The sequence below is a fragment of the Chiloscyllium plagiosum genome, unplaced genomic scaffold (genome assembly GCF_037043375.1).
Source record: "Chiloscyllium plagiosum isolate Xiang-an unplaced genomic scaffold, Cpla_swu_hap1 HiC_scaffold_9, whole genome shotgun sequence".
Taxonomy (NCBI): Eukaryota; Metazoa; Chordata; class Chondrichthyes; order Orectolobiformes; family Hemiscylliidae; genus Chiloscyllium; species Chiloscyllium plagiosum.
This window is the reverse complement of record NW_028270147.1, coordinates 42118419-42141311: the sequence shown is the minus strand read 5'-3', so window position 1 is coordinate 42141311 and position 22893 is coordinate 42118419. Positions and strand designations below refer to the sequence as shown.

At 41.9% G+C, this 22893-nt stretch overlaps 1 protein-coding gene across 2 annotated transcripts in view; it reads left to right on the top strand.

Moving 5' to 3' along the window:
- gpbp1l1 (GC-rich promoter binding protein 1-like 1) overlaps window positions 1–22893 on the top strand; it is a 95794-nt gene that overhangs the window by 67117 nt on the left and 5784 nt on the right. For both annotated transcript variants that reach the window (XM_043699127.2, XM_043699128.2), the window contains exons 10-11: window positions 8711–8832; window positions 17036–17138. In XM_043699127.2, coding sequence (XP_043555062.1) covers window positions 8711–8832; window positions 17036–17138 — 225 coding nt within the window. The remainder of the gene's footprint in view (window positions 1–8710; window positions 8833–17035; window positions 17139–22893) is intronic.

Below are 22893 nucleotides of genomic sequence, written 5' to 3'. Positions count from 1 at the left end.
GGCAGGTAGGACAGATCATGGGGACGGTGTTGAGCTGGAAGGTTGGAACTGGGGTGAGGTGGGGGAAGGGGAAATGGGAAACTGGTGAAGTCCACATTGATCCCTGGGGTTGAAGTGTTCCGAGGCGGAAGATGAGGCGTTCTTCCTCCAGGGTGGTGAGGGAGCAGCGGTGGAGGAGGCCCAGGACCTGCATGTCCTCGGCAGAGTGGGAGGGGGAGTTGAAATGTTGGACCACAGGGCGGTGGGATTTATTGGTACGGGTGTCCCGGAGATGTTCCCTAAAGCGCTCTGCTAGGATGCGTCCAGTCTCAATGTAGAGGAGACCGCATCGGGAGCAACGGATCCAATAAATGATATTGGTGAATGTGCAGGTAAAACTTTGGATGTGGAAGGCTCCTTTGGGGCCTTGGATGGAGGTGAGGGAGGAGGTGTGGGCGCAGGTTTTGCAATTCCTGCGGTGGCAGGGGAGGGTGCCAGGAAGGGAGGGTGGGTTATTGGGAGGCGTGGACCTGACTAGGTAGTCATGGAGGGAACAGTCTTAGCGGAAATGGGTGGGGAGGGAAATATATCCCTGGTGCTGGGGTCCATTTGGAGGTGGCGGAAATGTCATCGGATGATGTGGTTTATGCGAAGGTTGATAGGGTGGAAGGTGAGCACCAGGGGGGTTCTGTCCTTGGTACGGTTGGAGGGGTGGGATTTGACGGTGGAGGTGCAGGATGTGGACAAGATGCGTTGAAGGGCATCTTTAACCACGTGGGAAGGGAAATTGCGGTCTCTAAAGAAGGAGGCCATCTGGTATGTTCTGTGGTGGAACTGGTCCTCCTGGGAGCAGATACAGCAGAGGCGAATGAATTGGGAATACTGGATGGCATTTTTGCAGGAGGTAGGGTGGGAAGAGGTGTAATCCAGGTAGCTGTAGGAGTTGGTGTATTTGTAAAAAATGTCAGTGTCAAGTCGGTCGTCATTAATGAAGATGGAGAGGCCCAGGAAGGGGAGGGATGTGTTATAGATGGTCCAGGTGAATTTAAGGTCGAGGTGGAATGTGTTGGTGAAGTTGATGAATTGCTCAACCTCTTCACGGGAGCACGAGGTGGCACTAATGCAGTCATCAATGTAGCGGAGGAAGAGGTGAGGAGTTATGCCAGTGTAACTATGGAAGATGGACTGTTCTATATTGCCAACAAAGAGACAGGCATAGCTGGGGTCCATTAGGGTGCCCATGGCTACCTCTTTGGTCTGGAGGAAGTGGGAGGATTCGAAGGAGAAATTGTTAAGGGTGAGGACCAGTTCAGCCAAACAAATGAGTGTCGGTGGAAGAGTACTGTTGGGGACGTCGGGAGAGGGTTTGGAGGCCCTGGCCATAGCGGATGGAGGTGTAGAGGGATTGGATGTCCATGGTGAAGATGAGGCATTGGGGGCCGGGGAAACGGAAGTCTTGGAGGAGGTGGAGGGCGTGGGTGGTGTCTCGAACGTATGTGGGGGGTTCTTGGACTAGTGGGGATAGGATAGTGTCGAGGTAGGGAGAGATGAGTTCGGTGGGGCAGGAGCATGCTGAGACAATAGGGTGGCCAGGCTTGTGGATCTTGGGAAGGAGGTAGAATCGGGCGGTGCGGGGTTCCCGGACTAAGAGGTTGGAAGCTCTGGGTGGGAGATTTCCTGAGGTGATGAGGTTCTGTATGGTCTAGGAAACTTTGGTTTGGTGATAGGGGGGTGGGGTCATAGTCGAGGCAGCGGTAGGAGGAGGTATCTTCGAGTTGGCATCTGGCTTCAGCAGTGTAGAGGTCAGTATGCCAGACTACAAGTACGCCCTCTTTATCTGCTGGTTTGATCGTGAGGTTGGGATTGGAGCAGAGGGAGTGGAGGGCTGCGTGTTGTGAGAGTGAGAGGTTGGAGTGGGGGGGAGGTAGACAGGTTGAGGCGGTTAATGTCCCGGCGGCAGTTGGAAATGAAGAGGTCAAGGGCAAATAATAGGCCAGCACTGGGTGTCCAGATGGATGGAGTGTGCTGGAGGCGGACAAATGGGTCCTTGGAAGGTGGGTGGGAGTCCTGATTGTAAAAGTGGGCTCGGACGCGGAGGCGGCGGAAGAAGTGTTCAACATCATGGTGTGTATTAAATTCATTGATGCGTGGGTGGAGGGGGATAAAAGTCCTTTGCTGAGGACTGATCGTTCGTCCTCAGTGAGGGGGAGGTCAGGGGGAATGGTGAAAACTTGGCAGGGCTGGGAGCTGGGAGTGGGGGTGGAGTCTGTGACTAGAGTGGGTGTGGTGGTAGGGGGAATGAGGGTCGAGTCATGAGCAGGGGTAGTGTTCCCCTCGGTTCTGGGGGGGCGGGGTTGGTGACAGTGGGATCTGAGGAATAGGGCCAGTCAAAGACAGAAGTGGGAAGTTGTGTGTGGACCCTGTGGAGATCGGAGTGGTATTAAACAAATATTTCTCATCTGTGTTCAGTCAGGAAAAGTAGAATGTTGTAGAGATGAAGACTGAGATACGGGCTTTTTGACTAGAAAGGATTGAGGTTAGTCAGGAGGAGGTGTTACCAATTTTAGAATGTGTGAAAGTAGATAAGTCCCTTGGGCTGGATGGGACTTATTCGAGGATTCTCTGGGAAGCGAGGGAGGAGCCTTTGGCTTTGATCTTTGGGTCATCATTGTTTACAGGTTTAGTACCAGAGGACAGGAGGATTGCAAATGTTGTGCCCTTGTTCAAGAAGGGCAGCAGAGGTGACCCAGGTAATTATAGACCAGTGAGCCTTGTGTCTGTTGTAGGAAAGTTTTTGAAAAGGATTATAAGAGATAGGATTTATAATCATCTAGCAAGCAACAATTTGTTTGGAGATGGTCAACATGGTTTCGTCAAGGGCATGTCATGTCTCACAAACCTCATTGAGTTTTTTTGAAGGTGACGAAGCCTATGGATGAGGGTAGGGCAGTTGATGTGATGTACATGGACTTCAGCAAAGTCTTTGATAAGGTTCCACATGGTAGGCTATTGGAGAAAATGCGGAGGCATAGGATTGAGGGTGATTTTAGCAGTATGGATTAAAAACTGGCTTTCTATAAGAAGGCACCGAGTGGTGGTCGATGGAAAAAATTCAGCCTGGAGTCCATTACTAGTGGTGTGCCACAAGGATCTCTTTTGGGACTACTGCTGTTTGTCATTTTTATAAATTGCTTGGATGCAGGCATAGGTCGATGGGCTAGTAAGTTTGCAGATGACACGAAAGTTGGTGGAGTAGTAGACAGTGTGGAAGAATGTTGCATTGGGACTTGGATAAACTGCAGAACTAGGCTGAAAGGTGGCAAACGGAGTTCAATGCAGCTAAATCTGAGGTGATTCATTTTGGGAAGAATAACAGGAAGGCAGACTACTGGGTCAATGGAAAGATTCTTGGTAGTGTGGTTGTGCAGAGGGATCTTTATGTCCATGTACTGCTCGTTTGGCCTCACTTCGAATATTGTGTACAGTTCTGGTCGCCCCATTATAGGAAGGATGTGGAAGCATTGGAAGAGTTGCATAGGACATTTACCAGGACGTTGCCTGGTCTGGAGGAAAGGCTGAAGGACTTGGGTCTGTTCTCATTGGAGAGAAGAAGGCTAAGAGGGTGTTTAATAGAGACCTACAAGATGATCAGAGGATTAGATAGGGTGGATAGTGAGTTTTTTTCCTAGGATGATGATGTCTGCTTGAACAGGGAAGCATAGCTGCAAATTGAGGGGTGATAGATTTAAGACAGATGTCAGAGGCAGGTTCTTTACTCAGTGGTAAAGGTGTGGGATGCTCTGCCTGCCAGTGTAGTTAATTCAGCCACATTAGGGACATTTAAACAAACCTTGGATAAGCATATGGATTACAATGGGATAAGGTCAGGTGATGGGCTTAGACTAGTTCACAGGTCAGCGCAACATCGAGGATCGAAAGGCCTGGTCTGCGCTGTATTGTTCTATATTCACTCAATCTTTGTTTGACTTGATATGGTCCACGAAACCTTGCTTTTAAAGGTTCACCTGCCACTGGAAGTAATACTAACACTTTATCCCCAATAGCAAAGTGGCGAGTTTTGATTTCTTGTCTGCTTCCTGTTTCATTGTATGCTGTGATACTTCTGCATGCTGTCTAGCCAACTCCCCCACTCAGAATTCATTTATCCCAGTTATCTGGATAGTCTTGACTATAAGCCCACAACATGGTCTTTAATGTCTGATGCCACCTTTCTAGCACTCCTTGCGATTCTGGATGGTACGCAGTAGATTTGAATTGCTTTATTCCTAAGCTGTCCATAACTTTGTTGAATAATTTTGATGTGATTGCTTGACCCTTGAACTGATTGTATCTGTGGGTAGTCCATATCTAGTGAAATATTTGAGTGATTCCTCTACAATCCTTTTCGCTGTGATATTGTGAAATGTCTACTAATGTATCTAGTGGACACATCCATTATGGTTAACAAATACTGATTCCCACTTCTTGTTCTCGGTGGGGGTGCTACGCAATCAATTAAGACTCTTGTAAAAGATTCCTCAAATTCAGTAATCGGTATTAAAGGTGCAGGTTTTATTACTGCCTGTGGCTTTCCAATTACCTAATATGCAAGACATGTCTGGCAAAATTCAACTACATTCTTGTGCAGTCCAGGCCAATAAAAATGTTTTTGTATTTTAGTTTTTATTTTTCTAGCTCCTCAATGACCACCTGCTAGTGGCACATACAGCACTCTCAACTACCTCCTTTCTATTACCCATTGGCAATACAACTTGGTGAACTTCTGCCCATTTCTCATCTGCCTGAATATGTGATGGTCTCCATTTCCTCATAAATACATCATTTTTAAGATAATAACATTCAAGAATACATTCTGATTCTTTTTCTGCATATGCCTTTCGATACAATTGCTTTAAATTTTCATGTTTCTGCTGTAACTCAGTTAATGTATCTGAGCTAAAGATGTCTGCTGCATCATCTATCTGCTCCTGGTTTGTGTCCACCATTTGATCAAACAGGGTCTCTACTAATTCCACTTCAGTTTTCTAGCTGTACTGTTTGACCTCTCCCGTTTCAACTGGTGACTTTGTGGCATTGTTATCACAACAGTCCGGAAAAATCCCAGGATACGTGTCCTGCAATTGTTCAGATGCCCGAGTTTCCACTGGCTTTTCAACCACAGTAGGCAGCACTCCTACATGTGAACCAGCTATATCATTAGCAAGGGCAAATTATATTCCTGAAGCTGAGAGTTTTCCAGTACCCCTACCATGACTTCTCCACTCTTTTCTGGACACTCTAACCTCACTTTACATAATTGAGCCTTTTTGTCTCGCTGTGAATTCCCATTACTAGCACCTTTCCTGGCAGTAGTCCTTCAGAATCACAGACTGAGAGGATCCTGTCTCTCTTTAATATTACAACCTCTTTACGTGCTGCTCCTGGCCTATGCGAATAAACTTTATCTTGTATATGGTTTATGTATATGTATATGGTTTATGTATATGTATATGGTTTAAGAAGATCTTTATCAATCTCCGATCAGCGTGTACGTTCTGGTGCAGTTTTCTAGCTTCCACTGTGCTTTCTGTGACCACTCCAACAAAATTCACTGGTTTATCCTGTTTTCCTACATCTGGTGTCACAGTGCTTTACTTAACCCACCAACACTGATTTCATGTGACCAACTTTGCAGTGAAAACACTGGAGCTTTTTAACTTTTCTTTCCCTTTCAAGGGGTTCCTTTTTACGCTATGGTAAGTTATCCTTATGATCTTCTGAGATCTATCTTTCCCTTTCTATGTGAGGATTTCTCTTTTTCTCCAATTTCTATCCCTGCCGAATTGAAATTGGTTTTGGAAGCCAAACTTTGATTTATGGACCAACTCATAATCATCAGCTGTTTCAGCAGCTAATCTTGCCATTTGAACTCTCTGCTCTTCCACATGAGTTCTCACTACTTCAGAAAGTGAATTTTTGAACTCTAGAAATTGGCACTTCGACAGAAGTTAAGGCTGTCTCTTCCTCTCTCTTCTGCTTTTAATTGTAATTCCTTGTATTTTGCCTCTAATTCAAGCTGCTTCATTTTCAATTGAATTTTAGCCAGCTCAAGATTCTGATTGCCTTTCCAGCAAATTAAAATGCTGAGCTATTGCTTTAATTCTATCTCGTTTCCTCACGGAAGGAAGCAGCTCCAACTCCAGCTTGTTTGTTAATTGCACAGCTTGGCCTTAATTACCTTTTTGTAAAACCCCCAAGGTCACCTTTTCCACCCCCAGAAAATTCTTGATGACAGAAAGAGCCATTGCTATTTCCGAGCACTGTTTAAATCAACCGAATTCAACACCTGGAACAGAAGATACTTACCACCTACCACTCACTCCCTTCAAGTCCAACAATCTGAATCCCAATTTGGAACTACAGAACAGATCCCACAAAGGGCCCCCAATCTGTTATGGACCAGACCAAACCCCCTCACAACATTTCAGGAAAGTAGCCCGAACCCCAACTTTGCTCATTGTTTTAAGTAGGTGTAACACGGATATTCAAGGAGGGATGCAGCTGGTCATACCACTTAGTTTTAACAAAACAGAATTTATTTACAAGATTACTGTATGAAACACAAACAAAAGAGAACAGACGACAGAATAACTTAACCTATTCAAAAACCCAACAGATCATCTCAACTTAATGATACTGTTCCAAATACTTCAACAAATCCCATAAACACCCCTTAGCACAAAAAGTAAAGTCAAACACAGGGTCTTATAGAGGAGATGTCAGAGAGATCGTACCAGCATGGACCTGCTTCTTTGGGTCCAGTAGCTTCAAAACTCAACTGCTTAAAAACCCAAACCAGAGAAAAACTGAGCTAAGAGAACTGGCCACTCCCCTTTCATTGTACAAGTTTTTTTTTCTACTTAAAAGCCTTTTGTCTGAGGCAGCATCTGTTAGCTATAATCAAATTGACCCGAAATCCTGTCAAACCCAGGCTTTTCAGAGTCTGTCTTTTATGACCTCTCTGGGGGGGGAAACAAAACCAAGGACACCATAACCTTAAAGGAGCAGCATCATCACAAATAGGCAACAGGTCAAGCAATTTCCTTCTGTTAGCAGTGCAATAGGGATTTTGTTAATATATTTGTGTGCAGTTGGTTGGGAAATATTGGTGATTCCCCTAAGTGACAGTCTGAAATCACCCAGCTAAGGTAAATGGTTATTATGGGCTTTAAATCAAGTACTGCTTCCAGGAAAATTGTGCATTTTTGCCCACTTATCTTTCAGTTGCCAAGCCAAACTGAGGGCCTCATCGTATTTCTCAGCATCTTGTTTGGAAAGCAAAGGCATTGGGAAATTACTGATGTGAAATTGGGTGAAAATTATAAATTCAATCGAGACATTGCCATGCTTATTTCTTCCTTACTTGTATGTGCCTGCCAGTAATGGCACTAGATAATCTCAGGGGATTTCAGAAAATGATGAAGGCACAACAATGTTTCTAGATTATGATTTTTTTAATGACTTGGAAATTACATTCACAGGTCACTGTGGAGGGAGCAGCAGTTGAAATGACCTTGAGTTGCACAGTGCATCCTAGAGGGAGAAAAAGGGAGAGTATGTATGATGTATACATGTGAAGTGTGGCCAGTAAACCCAATCCAGGAACATGAATTGAATGTAGATCTCTCCTTTGGATGGTTTTGTGTGATGTACAAGTAATGTGGTTGTACCCATGCAGGAAGTAGCGAACATTCCATTGCAGTCCTTATTACAACTGTATATATAATGGAGAATCCTTGAGGGGGGTCAAGAAGTGATCATTTTTGTACATTACTTTCGTTAGTATTGATGGTATTAATTCTTGATGAACTTTGCATTTCTTATTGGAAGTATGCCATTTCATGATTGATGTCAAGAAGCTTCTAGAAATGCGTTTTCCTATTTTAAGATCAATTATTGATCACCCTGCTATTTGGGGGCGTCCTGGAATTCAGATCTTCCCCTGAAAGATTCAAACTCATATTTATCACTTGTCTAGAAAGTGGCAACTCTTTCGCTAGCTATAGGAAATCCTGATGATGCCAGGTTAATGTCAAGGTACGTCTTTGTGGCAGTTTTGTAACTACAAATAAAAATATTCTGAAGTAGGGTCATTGGACTCAAAAGAGTTAACTCTGTATCCATAGATGCACCCAAACCTGCTGAGTTTCTCTAGAAATATGTCTTTTTGTAGCAGTTTACACAATATCAAATCTAGGCTGCTTGTATTCTTCCTACTGCTGGAAAAAAAAATCCCAAGGCCTCTCAAGCTGTTTACGAGCAGTTTAGTGGTTCTGGTAGATTGTTCAACACCACCTTTCTTTTTAGAAAAAAGCAGAACAAAATCTACTAAAGCCACAGCATAGTCACACCGACATTAAAGCATGTAATTGAAACACATATTCCTATTATGCTATGAATTAATACTATTTCACCTTAGTGTGAATTATAGTGTGGCTCATTTGTGGGAACCTTCTGTACGCAATGTCTGGTTAATGACTGATTTGTTCCCTTATACATTTACCAGTTCTCATTTTAAACCATGTATTTTTTCCATCCCTCAGTATTCTGGAAAATGAGTTGGAATTGAAGTGTCACCATTTTAGAATCTTTTTCCAAAGATTATGCTGTCCACTTTCTACTTGTATTGTTTGTCCATTTATTTGTTTAATCGAATTGATTTTTTCTATAGGACTGTGTACGTAATATTCCAGAAACAAATGAAAATGGGAAAGCAAATGGTCATCAGCATAGTCTCTCATTCTGTGGCCCAGAAAAAGATTATCTCTCCAGTTCTCTTGAAGCAGAACATAGGTATGATTATTTTGTATTTTTGTGTAAGACTGTTGTGATGAATATACTTTTGATTGTAGCATCCAAACTGATGAAGCAGTTTCTAAACCTATATTTGGATTTAGTACAGATCCAGTAAGATAAAAATCTTTTCTGTATTGACTTTTTGAGCTCCCAGATAAAAATGAATATAGCTAATTTTAGTTGGTGACTATAGATTCACAGAAGACAAATGTCCATAACTTCACCTTCATTAGCACAAATTATCATTTGTTTCTTACCATAAATCTGCTTGTCATCAGCAAGATATGTATCACTCTGGTCTAAGAGTGATGCTATTTTTACATTGTCATGTTGAGTTTGTTCAGTCAACAACTTGCATTTCTATGCTACTCATCATGTATGCAAGTATGTTACTAGTTACTTCACTGCAGTGACAAGCTGCATTAGCATCATTCATTTAATACAACACTGCAACCCAAGGCATGTCACAATTCGGGAGCAAAAACAAGCAGGAAGAGAGGAATTGGATAACAAAGTAGATTTGCAGAAGCTTTAAAGAGTGAGGAAGAAATTAAGCAATGTGAAGAAGTTAGAGTGACTGAATTGAATTGAACTCATTGTCACGTGTACCGAGGCACAGTGAAAAGCTTTGTCTTGCAAGCAATACAGGCAGATCACGTAGTTCAGAAGCATAGATAAGTAAATAATTGGTAAACAGCAGCAAAAACAAAAACACAGGTACAGGCGAATGTTAAGAATTTTTGAGTCCATTCAGTATTCTAACAACAGCAGGGTAGAAGCTGTTTCGAAACTGGCCCGTATGTATATGTTCAGGCTTCTTCACCTTCTCCCCGATGGTAGAGGTTGTAGAAAAACATTGCCAGGGTGGGATGGATCTTTGTGAATGCTGGCAGCCTTTCCTTGACTGCGGGTCTGGTAGATGCATTCTATAAATGGGAGGTTGGTCTTTGTGAATATCTGGGCCGAATTTACCACTCTCTGTAGCCGCCTCCGATCTTGAATGGTACAGTTGCCTTACCACATAGTGATACATCCAGACAGAATGATCCCGATGGCGCATCAATAAAAGTTGGCAAGGGTATTTGCCATCGTGTCAAATTTCCTCAGCTGCCTGAGGAAGAAGAGACGTTGGGCCTTTATAACTAGTGCATCCACATGAAGAGTCCACGACTGGCACATTGTGAAAACTAGATCACCGAAAGATCTGACACTGATAGATTAGTGTTTTGGCAGAATTCCACTTAGGGTCCATTGCTAAACATATTTTGGACTAGTATTTGTTCCCAATGCAGAAAATAGGTTACTATCATGCAAATCCGTCTACTTATTTGCACCTCTGAAATCATCCCATTAGTGTACAGGTCGTTTTGCTATAATGCAATAGGTACATTCCACTGTGACCTTGTGTTATAGAAAATTGCCAAACTTGTTTGTGTTATCCAAACATCATCCACAATTCATCAATCACATTATAGCCAATTCACGCTGACAAAATGTGCGTTGTACCAGAACAACCTGTCGTGATAAAGCTCTTGGTGCACTTTCTAAATGTTGCAAACACAAATGATCTTTACCTGAATCTTGACATTAATGTAACTAATAAATGGGTGGACTTTACTGTCAATGATCCACTATGAAGTATGGACAGACTGATTTCAGCACAATTTAAAATAGCCTACTACCAGAAAATGTCATAGAGATGTACAGCATGGAAACAGACCCTTCGGTGCAATCCGTCCATGCCGACTAGGTATCCCAACCCAATCTAGACCCACCTGCCAGCACCTGTCCCATATCCCTCCAAACCCTTCCTAATCATATATCCATTCAAATGCCTTTTAAATGTTGCAATTGTACCAGCCTCCACCACTTCCTCTGGCAGCTCATTCCATACATGTACCACTTTCTGTGTGAAAAAGTTGCCCCATCGGTCTCTTTTATATCTTTCTCCTCTCATCCTAAACCTATGCCCTTAGTTCTGGACTCCCCGACCCCAGAGAAAAGACTTTGTCTATTTACCCTATCCATGCCCCTCATAATTTTGTAAACCTCTATAAGGTCACCTCTCAGCCTCTGACGCTCCAGGGAAAACAGCCCCAGCCTGTTCAACCTCCTTATAGCTCAAATCCTCCAACCCTGGTAACATCCTTGTGAATCTTTTCTGAACCCTTTCAAGTTCACATCTTTCTGATAGGAAGGAGACCAGAATTGCAATATTCCAACAGTGGCCAAACCAATGTCCTGTACAGCCGCAACATTACCTCCCAACTCCTGTACTCAATACTCTGACCAATAAAGGAAAACATACCAATCACCTTCTTCACTATCCTATCGACCTGCAACCCCACTTTCAAGGAGCTATGAACCTGCACTCCAAAGTCTCTTTGTTCAGCAACACTCCCTAGGACCTTACCATTAAGTGTATAAGTCCTGCTAAGATTTGCTTTCCCAAAATGCAGCACCTCGCATTTATCTGAATTAAACTCCATCTGTCACTTCTCAGCCCATTGGCCCATCTGGTCAAGATCCTGTTGCAATCTAAGGTAACCTTCTTTGCTGGCCACTGCACCTCTAATTTTGGTGTCATCTGCAAACTTACTAACTGTACCTGTTATGCTCACATCTAAATCATTTATGTAAATGACAAAAAGTAGTGGACCCAGCATCAATCCTTGTGGCACTCCACTGGTCACAGGCCTCCAGTCTGAAAAACAACCCTCCACCACCACCATCTGTCTTCTTCCTTTGAGCCAGTTCTGTACCCAAATGGCTAGTTCTCTCTGTATTCCGTGAGATCTAACCTTGCTAACCAGACTCCCATGGGGAACCTTGTCAGATGCCTTACTGAAGTCCATATAGATCACACCTACCGCTCTGCCCTCATCAATCCTGTTTGTTACTTAAGTTTGTGAGACATGATTTCCCACGCACAAAGCCATGTTGACTATCCCTAGTCAGTCCTTGCCTTTCCAAATACATGTACATCCTGTCCCTCAGGATTCCCTCCAACAACTAGCCCACCACCAACTTCAGGCTCTCTGGTCTATAGGTTCCTGGCTTTTCCTTACCACCCTTCTTAAACAGTGGCGCCATGTTAGTTAACCTCCAGTCTTCCGGCACCTCACCTGTGACTATCAATGATACAAATATTTCAGCAAGAGGCCCAGCAATCACTTCTCTAGCTTCCCACAGAGTTCTAGGGTACATCTGATCAGGTCCAGGGGATTTATCCATCTTTATAGTTTCAAGACATCGAGCACTTCCTCCTTTGTAATATGGACATTTTGCAAGGTGTCACCATCTATTTCCCTACATTCCATATCTTCCATATCCTTTTCCACAGTAAATACTGATGCAAAATACTCATTTAGTATCTCCCCCATTTTCTGTGGCTCCACACAAATGCCAACTTGCTGATCATTGAGGGGCCCTATTCTCTCCCTAGTTACCCTTTTGTCCTTAATGTATTTTTAAAAACCCTTTGGATTCTATTTGCCAAAGCTATCTCATGTCCCCTTTTTGCCCGCCTGATTTCCCTCTTAAGTATATTCCTACTTTCTTTATACGTTCTAAGGATTCACATGATCTATCCTGCCTATACCTTACATATGCTTCCTTCTTTTTCTTAACCAAACCCTCAATTTCTTTAGTCATCCAGCATTCCCTGTACCTACCAGCCTTTCCTTTCACCCTAACAGGAATATACTTTCTCTGGATTGTCATTATCTCATTTCTGAAGGCTTCCCATTTTCCAGCCGTCCCTTAACCTACAAACATTTGCCCCCAATCAGCTTTTGAAAGTTCTTGCCTAATACCGTCAAAATTGGCCTTTCTCCAATTTAGAACTTCAACTTTTGGATCTGGTCTATCCTTTTCCATCACTATTTTAAATCTAATGGAATTATGGTTGCTGGCCCCAAAGGGCTCCCCCACTGACATCTCAGTCACCTGCCTTGCCTTATTTCCCAAAAGTAGGTCAAGTTTTGCACCTTTTCTAGTAGGTACATCCACATACTGAATCAGAAATTTTTCTTGTATGCACTTAACAAATTCCTCTCCATTTAAACCCTTAACACTATGGCAGTCCCAGTCTATGTTTGGAAAGTTAAAATCCCCTAACATAACCACCCTATTATTCTTACAGATAGCTGAGATCTCCTTACAATTTTGTTTCTCAATTACCCTCTTGAGTATTAGGGGGTCTACAATACAATCCCAATAATGTGATCATCCCTTTCTTATTTCTCAGTTTCACCCAAATTATTTCCCGGGATGTATTTCCAGGATTATCTTCCCTCAGCACAGCTCTGATGCTAATCCTTATCAAAAACACCACTCCCCCTCCTCTCTTGCCTCATTTTCTATCCTTTCTGTAGCATTTGTACCCTGGAACATTAAGCTGCCAGTCCTGCCCATCCCTGAGCCATGTTTCTGTAAGTGCTATGATATCTCAGTGCCATGTTCCTAACCATGCCCTGAGTTCATCTGCCTTCCCCATTAGGCCCCTTGCATTAAATAAATGCAGTTTAATTTATTAGTCCTACCTTGTCCCTACCTGCCCTGATTGTTTGACTCTCTTCTGTTCTCAACTGTATCAGTCTCAGATTGATCTCTTTCCTCACTATCTCCCTGGGTCCCACTCCCCCAACCCCTGCCCAACCTTACTAGTGTAAATCCTCCTGAGCAGCTCTAGCAAATCTCCCTGCCAGTACATTAGTCCCCTTCCAATTTAGGTGCAATCTGACCTTCTTGTGCAGGTCACTTCTACCCCGAAAGAGCTTCCAATGATCCAAAAATGTGAATCCATCTCCCATACGCCAGCTCCTCAGCTGTGCATTCATCTGCTCTATCGTCCTATTCCTGCCTTCACTAACTCGTAGCACCGGGAGTAATCCAGATATCACTACTCTCAAGGACCTCCTTTTTAAATTCTGCCTAATTCTCTGTAATCACCCTTCAGAATCTCAACCTTTTCCCTTCCTATGTTGTTGGTTCCAATGTGAACAGTAACCTCTTGCTGGCCCCTCTCCCCCTTGGGAACATTCTGCACCCTCTCTGAGACATCCTTGATCCTGGCACCAGGGAAGCAACACACCATTCTGATTTTTCTCTGCTGGCCACAGAAATGTCTGTCTATCCCTTGGACTAGAGAATCCCCTAACACAATTGATCTCTTGGAACCTGACATAGCCCTCGTTGCATTAGAGCCAGTCTCAATGCCAGAAACTTGGCTGTTCGTGCTACTTTCCCCTGAGAATCCATCACCCCCTACACTTTCCAAAACAGCATACTTGCTTGAAATGAGTATACCCACAGAACACACCTGCACTAGTTGCATACCTGTCTTATCTTTCCTGGAGTTAACGCATCTATGTGACTGTATCTGAGACTTTTGCCCCCTTCCTATAAGTGCCATCCATCACATACTGTTGCTATTGCAAATTCCTCATTGCTTCTAACTGTCTCTCCAACCAATCCATTTGATCTGATAAGATTCGCAACCAATCCGCAGTAACCCTTAAACTCTCTTTAAACTCCCACATCTGACAAGAAGCACATATTAGGTAAAAACAATGACTGCAGATGCTGGAAACCAGATTCTGGATTAGTGGTGCTAGAAGAGCACAGCAGTTCAGGCAGCATCCAAGGAGCTTCGAAATCGACAATTCGGGCAAAAGCCCTTCATCAGGAATAAAAGGGCTTTTATTCCTGATGAAGGGCTTTTGCCCGAAACGTCGATTTCGAAGCTCCTTGGATGCTGCCTGAATTGCTGTGCTCTTCCAGCACCACTAATCCAGAAGAAGCACATATTACTCTACTAAAGTCCATTTTTGCTCCTTCACAATCTACAGACCCAGAAAGTATCACCGTCTTGTTCCTCTACAAAACACTGCCCCTGGTTAGATTAATAGTTACGGCTTATATTTTAAGTTTAATCAAGAGACATATCTCAAAAAACTTATCAAGAAAGAACCCACTCTACTCACTACTGCAGACTTTCTGTAGGCCACTTGAAACAATTAACTTATCTGATTCTCTGCTGTGAACTTGGCCCAAGCAGTTCCACCAAGATCAGTTGTGAATTTCACTGTTTGTCAATTTTTCCAGACACACTCCGATGTCCAGCAATACATAAATTCAAACAGCAGAGGTAGTACTGGACAGGTTTGCTCTGGTGTCAGTTTCACTTTCTCTCTCCCTCTCTCCTGCACTGGCCTCACCATATGCTTCCTTTGTCTGTGCTTCTCCCTTTTAAAACCACCATTGTTTTGACTTTTTTTTCCAAAGTTCCAAAATATTGCAACAGCACATAAATCAGTAATTGCTGCTCCTGGTATTCGAGGACATCACCTCCAGCATCTAAAATACCTCAAAAAAAAAGGAGCAGCTGTTACAGCCAGAAATTTTTCCGGTCCTCCATCTTGGTTGAAATATTTGGAGGATAAGTCGGAAAGCAGCTTGGTAAATGAAATGAAGTACATAGGGTCTTTTAAATATTGAGATAAAAACCAGTTCAAAATCCTGAACACATTTAGGCGTGATTTGGAGGTGTCAGTGTTTGACTAGGGTGGACAAAGTCAGAAGTCACAGGATACCTGGTTACAGTCCAACTGGTTTATTTGAAATCACAAGCTTTTGGAGTGCTGCTGCTTCAACAGATGGGGTCTTCGTCACTTCACCTGATGAAGGAGCAGCAGTCCAAAAGTTGTGGTTTCAAATAAACCTGTTGGACTATAACCTAGTGTCCTGTGACCTCTGACTTTGAACATCTTAGAAGACTACTCCCATGGAATGATTTACATGCATTTCTTTGGCCTTGGTTATCTTATTCACAGTTGTGATTTAAAAACAAGTTAGATAGTTGTCCACATCTGAAGATGCTGTCTATTTAAATTATCTCTACTACATTTTAAATCTTTATTTTCTTTATCCTGTAACATTTTTCCAGCCAAAAACATACTTGATTACTTACAGAAATGGCATATTTCTTAGCAAGTCAAAGTTGCTGAGGATTATGGGCTTGTTACACAGACATGGAAAAGAAAAACTGCAGTTATTTTTTTCTTCTGAGCTCAACTTTGCCTCTGCCATTTCCCCCATCATTGTCAGTGTGTAATTTTTAGGAGTGGTTTTTCGAGTGCTAGTTTCTTATCTCCAACATTGGAAAATCTTTCACCTGGATGATCTTAGTGTTTGGCATTTTTGCTTTTGTTTTGATTTTTATTTTGAACAATATGCAGAGCTGAACATTGCTAATTGTCAGACCTGTTGTTACAATAATCAGCTGGAAACTCCACTCAGTACTGTGTGAACAGGAGAAAAATATTGCATTTAACTCTGTTAAAAATGTGGATACTGAAGGATACAAGGAACATGAGTTCATGTTAAAAATGGCAAATTTGTTTGGAATATCACACTGTGAGAGTGGGTTTTGTCTTTAATTCTATTCCAGGAAGTTTTATGTTCATTGTTTCAATAAAATGAATTTTAAAATGAGTGGAAATTTTGGAATTATTCAGCTTCATTCAAAGTTAGGGTGGAGAATTTATCTAATAGTGAAATTCTTAACACAGCACTGATCTCTAATATCAACAATTTTCTTGGACCCTGTTGCCTACCTGAAGTATGCAGTGTTTGTGTAGGCCAAGATCATCTGATTTTAATTTAAATGACTTGGTCACACTCTGAGCACAAGATCTCCTGCGAATAAAATTAATTTCAGTTGTTTGCGTAGCTGCTGGCCTTGAAACTTCCTGGTTTCTGCTATATTACAGTTAGTAGATCCCAAGAGCTAATGATCCAAAGACTCAGCACTAAAGTGTCTTCAGCTACTCTTTTCAAGTTTCTATTCCACATCCATGCACCCTTTCCTATGGGAAATAGATTTTTCCAAGAGTGGCATTTTTAAAAATCACTCCTATATGTTCCTCTTCGATCTTGAATTTGGGAATTTTGAGTGTTCAGCTGATTTAAAATTTTTTAAACAATAGGCTATTCTAGTAAAGCAGGGTGCTTTAAAAGTCATTATAAGCTTGAAAGGTCACAGTTTTGAGGTTTTTAAAAACCTTCATGTGCTTTGTTAGAGCATTATAAACAAAATAAAGCAGTGATTATAACAGCTCTAATGTAAATATCTTTTTATATAGCTTCTAAATTTTGTTTGTAGGATCACAGTTAATCTTTGTTCATTTCCACACAGATTATTGAAAGCAATGGGTTGGCAAGAATGCTCGGAGAATGATGATAACTTCTTGCCTTTGACTGAAGATGAGCTCAGAGAGTTCCAGGCCAAAACTGAACAGGTATGTATGTGTGTTTTATCATTTAAAAGTAATGCACACAGCTAAGATTTCATTGTTTTATGGTTTCTTTCAGATTATTAAGTAAATCCATGTTTAGAACCTCACCCATCACACAAGAATTTTGTTTGTTAGAGCCTTACGTGAAAGATTTGAGATTCACTTTAATCACAGCAGGACTCGAGCCTGCAATCTTCAGCTTGCGCTCCACCTCATGCTGAAGTCAAATGTCCATTATCCATTAGGCATATGGCCACTTTTTTTTAAAGTCTAATGATTACTATGAAATTACTGTTGATTACAGTAAAAACACATTTGCAGTGGTGGGATTTTAACCCAGGATCATAGACCATTACCTGAGTGTGTTTTTAGTCCAACAACTATAATGCCATTTTACCTAAAAGCAATTCCATATTTGTTAGCGTAAATTTGTTAGCTTAAACCATAAACCCCCAACCTTAATCTTACGTTTGACCTAGGCCATATGCCTTCTTTTCAATAAGTGTTTTACAGCTAATCACAATCAAATAAAATATAGTTTACCTCCTCACTTGCTTACGTAAGAAGTAGAAGTGCTCAAGGAGAAATGACTAATTATTGAAAAATAACCTAATCATACACTTAAGTTATGTTTTAACTGTCCTATATTGCAGGTCCACAAATGGCAAATTTTAATTTTGCTTTGGATCTCTTTTGCCATGCACAAATGCACCATATGTTTCCTTCAGTGGTTGGTGCATTCACATGGGGTGTAAGCTTGATTTTATTCATGCCCCTTGAACCAATCATTAAATAAATTGCAGCAACAACTTGAACATAGAACTTTCAAATTGGGGAAAATATACCTTTGAAGGTATTTTACTGTAAAGAAAAACTGATGGCAAGCTAACCAAGAAAGATTAGGAGGTCTTGTCGACAGCTAAGTCAAAAAGTTGGACTTGGCGAACAGCATTGAATGAAATGGAGTGGCATAGCAGGAGTAGACCATTCCACCCTCTTGCCTGCTATGCCAATCAATAAGATCATGGCTGATTTCATTGAGGGTTCAGTTTCATTTTCCTGCCTAACTCTTGATAATGTCTGGCTCTCTTGTCAGTCAAGAAGTAACCTACCCCTGCCATAAAAATATTCAGTGATCCTGCCTCCAGACTTGGGTATAAAAATTTTATGGGTCCCTGACCTCCCAAGAAAGAATTTCTCCTTGTCTGCAACTTAACTGAGGAGGCCCCTTATTTTCCAACTGTGTCTCCGAGTTCTGGGGAAGACCTACCCACACTGGAGCAGGGGTGGTTGAAAGCATTATGAAGTAACAGAAGACATTAAGGTCAAAGGAATGATGAGTTGATGAAAGGTTTCTAGTAGGTGGAGTTGGGTACTGCAGATGCTGGAGATTAGAGTCAAGATTAGAGTGGTGCTGGAAAAGCACAGCAGATCAGGCAGCATCTGAGGAACAGGAAAATGTTTCTGGCAAAAGCCCTTCATCAGGTTTAACAGGAAAATTGATGTTTTGGGCAAAAGCCCTTCATCAGGAAGCAGCAGGAAAATCAACGTTTCGAGGAAAAGCCCTTCGTCAGCATTCTTGATGAAGGGCTTTTGCCAGAAACGTTGATCTTCCTGCTCCTCGGATGCTGCCTGAAAAGTTTCTCATGCCTGTTCAAATTAAGGAGATAGGGTTGGTATTGATAGAAGGATGATCATTGGAACCAATCTTTAGTTTATTTAGAGGGTGAAACATTATAGACATTATGAGGTCATTCTGGGATAGCGCGTGTTTTGGCAGCACATTTTGGCCATAACACTGCTGAAGAATTTGGGAGTGGTATTTTGGAGAACCCCATTCACAATAGCGTGATTCCAGCAGGGATCGGTTCGTGCGCTTCGGTCTGTGCATAAACTGATGTCCGCAGTGAAATCTCCATGCCGTTCAACGCATGTGCTGATATCCGTGCCGTGTGGTGCATACGCGATATTGATGCCAGACGCTGTGTCGTTCTGCTTATGTGTTGATGTCCGCACCCAAGTCTCTGCGCTGTTCTGTGCATGTACGATGTGAGTGCTAGTCTTCATGCCGTACTGCGCATGTGCGATGTCTGCTGCCAAGAGCAGAGGTACTGCAGAGAAAGCAGCTTTCTTACGTTTTTTTTAAATGTACTGTACTAAATTTACTTTTAGTTCATCAATAAATATGATTTCAACCTTCATTCAGGTTGTGCTAGACTTTGTGTTAGAGTTTTGGGTGATTTTTGAGCAATTGTGAATGATCTGTCCCAGAGGCCCCATTATTTCAATTAAGTGAGGTTTTGCTGGTAGGCAACTAAGGTGTTATAGGAGAACTACCAATACCACAACCCACACCCTGGTTTCAACAAGTGTCCTTTTACTAAGTTCTTATCAACCTTTTCAGACATGTTATGACACACCTCTAGGCTGGATATTGGTTTGCTCGCTGAGCTGGAAGGGTCATTTTCAGACATTTCATCACCATACTACGTAACATCTTCAGTGAACCTCTGGATGAAGCACTGCTGATGACTCATGCTTTCTATTTACATGTTTGGGTTTCTTTGGGTTGGTGATGTCATTTCCTATGATGTCATTTCCTGTTCCTTTTCTCCGGGGGTGGTGGTAAATGGGACCTCCATTTACCACCCCCTGAAAAAAAGAACAGCAAATGACATCACCAACCCAATGAAATCCAAACATGTAAATAAAAAGCAGGAATCATCAGCAGTGCTTCATCTGGAGACTCACTGAAGATGTTACCTAGTATGGTGACAAAACGTCTGAAATGGACCTTCTTGCTCAGCGAGCAACCCTACATCCAGAACCTCCACCTGAGCTACTTCTCTGGACTTCGGTAAGGTTCATCGTTCCTTGCAGTAGAGTTGCAGGTAGATAGGATAGTGAAGAAGGCATTTGGTTTGCTTTCCTTTATTGGTCAGAGCATTGAGTATTGGAGTTGGGAGCGCATGTTGCAGCTCTACAGAACATTGGCTAGGCCACTTTTAGATCATTGTGTGCAGTTCTGATCTCCTTCCTATCAGAAGGATGTTGTGAAACCTGAAAGGGTTCAGAAAAAAATTACAAGGATGTTGCCAGGATTCGAGGATTTGAGCTATAGGGAGAAGCTAAAAAAGGCTGGGAATGTTTTTTCCCTGGAGGGTCGGAGGCTGAGGGGTGACCTTATAGAGGTTTATAAAATCATGAGGGGCTTGGTTAGGGTAAATAGACAAAGTCTTTTCCCTGGGGTAGGTGAGTCCAGAACAAGAAGGCATAGGTTTAGAGTGAGAGGGGAAAGATATAGAAGAGATCTAAGGGGCAATGTTTTCACGCAGAGGGTGTGTCTGGGAAGTGATGGAGGCTAGTACAATTGCAACATTTAAAAGGCATCTGGATGGGTATACGAATAGGAGGGGTTTGGAGGGATATGGGCCAATTGTTGGCAGATAGGACTTGATTGGGTTGGGCTATCTGGTTGGCATGGATGTGTTGGACCAAAGGGTCTGCTTCTGTGCTGTATATCTCTATGGCTGTAATTGCATTACAATTCCACTGGCTACTGTGATGGTATTTGAGTCCTTGTTAGACTGTTAGCCCAAGCCTCTGGGTTATTTGTGTTGATGTTACTGCTGTGCCAATGTCTTTGGTTGTATCTTTTTATGTGTGCTCAAGTGAAACCCAAACTAATGCCCTCTAACTGCATATAATTAAACACAGTCATCAGATGTTTACAGAAGAATGCCATTCAGGTTCGCGCCATTAATAAAGATTTGGATGCACTAATCTTATTTTCCAGCTCTTGGCTCGTAACCCTGAAGGGGATAGCAACAAAAGTGCATATCTAATTGCTGTTTGAGTGTTTTCAAGAGTTTATGATTCAGCCATCCTTTCAGTGCATTCCAGACTCTGACCACCCTCTGGGTCTAAAGATAGCTTAACTTTTTAGCTTTCTCACTCTTTTCTATTACTAGAAGAGTTGCCTTCCCTGTCCATTCTATTTTTGTTCCACATAATTGTATACACCTCTATCGGGTCCCCTCTCAGCCTTCAATATTTCTCAGTAAACAAGCAAAACTTATCCAATATTTCCTCACATCTCAGTCCCTCCAGCCCAGGCAACATCTTAATAATACATATTGTCTGCACCCTCTTGAGTGCAATTGCAGCCTTCCTGTAATATGGTGAACAGAACTGCATACAGTAATCAAGTTGTGGCCTAACCAGCATTTTATGCAGTTCCTGCATGACCTTCTTGTGCCTCATATAGGCAAGTATCCCATATGCCTTCACAAGTTATCTACCTTCAAGAATCTGTGGATATACATGCAAAGATCCTTCTGGTCTTCAGTACTTTCCAGGGTTCTGCAATGTTTAATATTTTGCCTTGTTAGTCCTCCCCAAGAACATGACCTCACACTTTTAGAATTAATAATTAATACCACAGTAAAGATTGACAAACTGAATTTAGTGCAGAGCGAGAAACAGGCAGGTTTTTGATCAGCTGAATATGATGAGGGTAAAGGATCAGGATTCACCACGACACATTGGAATAATCGAGTCTGGAAGTGACCAAGATATCCATTGAGAGTTTCAGCAGTAGAAAGGCTAAAAGAGGAATGGCATTGTTGTAGAGGTGAAACTGGTTTGGTTTATACTGTTGAGTATAAACAGTTAGAATCTGAGGAGTGAAACAAACAGGAAGCAAGAACACAAATAGAACAAGACTAGTGGGGAGCAAAAAGGAGTGAGGATAGCGGTAAGAGAGAACAGATTGAGACATATGAAAGTATAAAAACACAATAGCAACAGCAGACTGGCGAAGAGCATAAACAAGTTTTACAAGTGCAATAATGTGAAAAGCAGGAGCATAAAGGAACTGGCAGATTGATAATTAGAGTAATAGAAAAATGATGTAATGAGAGAAAATTGACAAGAAATATAGAAACAAACAAGTTTACACAGCTATATGAAAAGAACAATTAGTCAACTCGAAACTAAGGAAATAATAATGGGAAACGAGAAAATAACTTGAGCTTTGACCAATGTTTTATGTCTTTCTTCAGACACAATAGAAGAAACCAAAAGCATCCCAAGGGTAGTGGTAAATTTAAAGGAAAAAGGAACTGAAAACAATTTCAGTAATTGGGAAAAAATGTATTGGGGGAAATCTAATGAAACTAGCGACTGATAGCTCTGCCATTCCTGATGAGCTGCATTCTACAATCTTAAAATAAGTGCAAAGTCACACGACACCAGGTTGTAGCCCAACAGGTTTATTTGGAATCACAGGCTTTCAGAGTGCTGTTACTTCATCAGGTGAAATGACTTCAAATAAACATGTTGGACCTGAACCTGGCATTGTAAGACTTCTGACTTTGTCTACCCAGTCTAACACCGATAGTCCTGCATTATTAAACTAAGTGATGACAGTGGTAGTGGACACATTGATAGTAAGCTTCCAAAGTTCCCTAGCTTCTTGAAAAGCCCCAACAGATTTGAAAGCCACAATTTAGTATCTATATTCAAGGAAGGAGGAAGACAAAGCAGAAATCAATAGGCCAGTCAACATAATGTTTGCCATTGGGAAAATGTTGGAAGCCATTATCAACTACAGTCTGTTCTGATATAACGTGATAGTTCTGTTCTTATGCGATAAGAAAATCGCGCATTTGCTGCACAATTTCAATTAATTCGGCTAGAATCACATTCTAGCCAATATAGGAAAGGAAAATTCAAGTTCTACAAATAACAGTCTAAA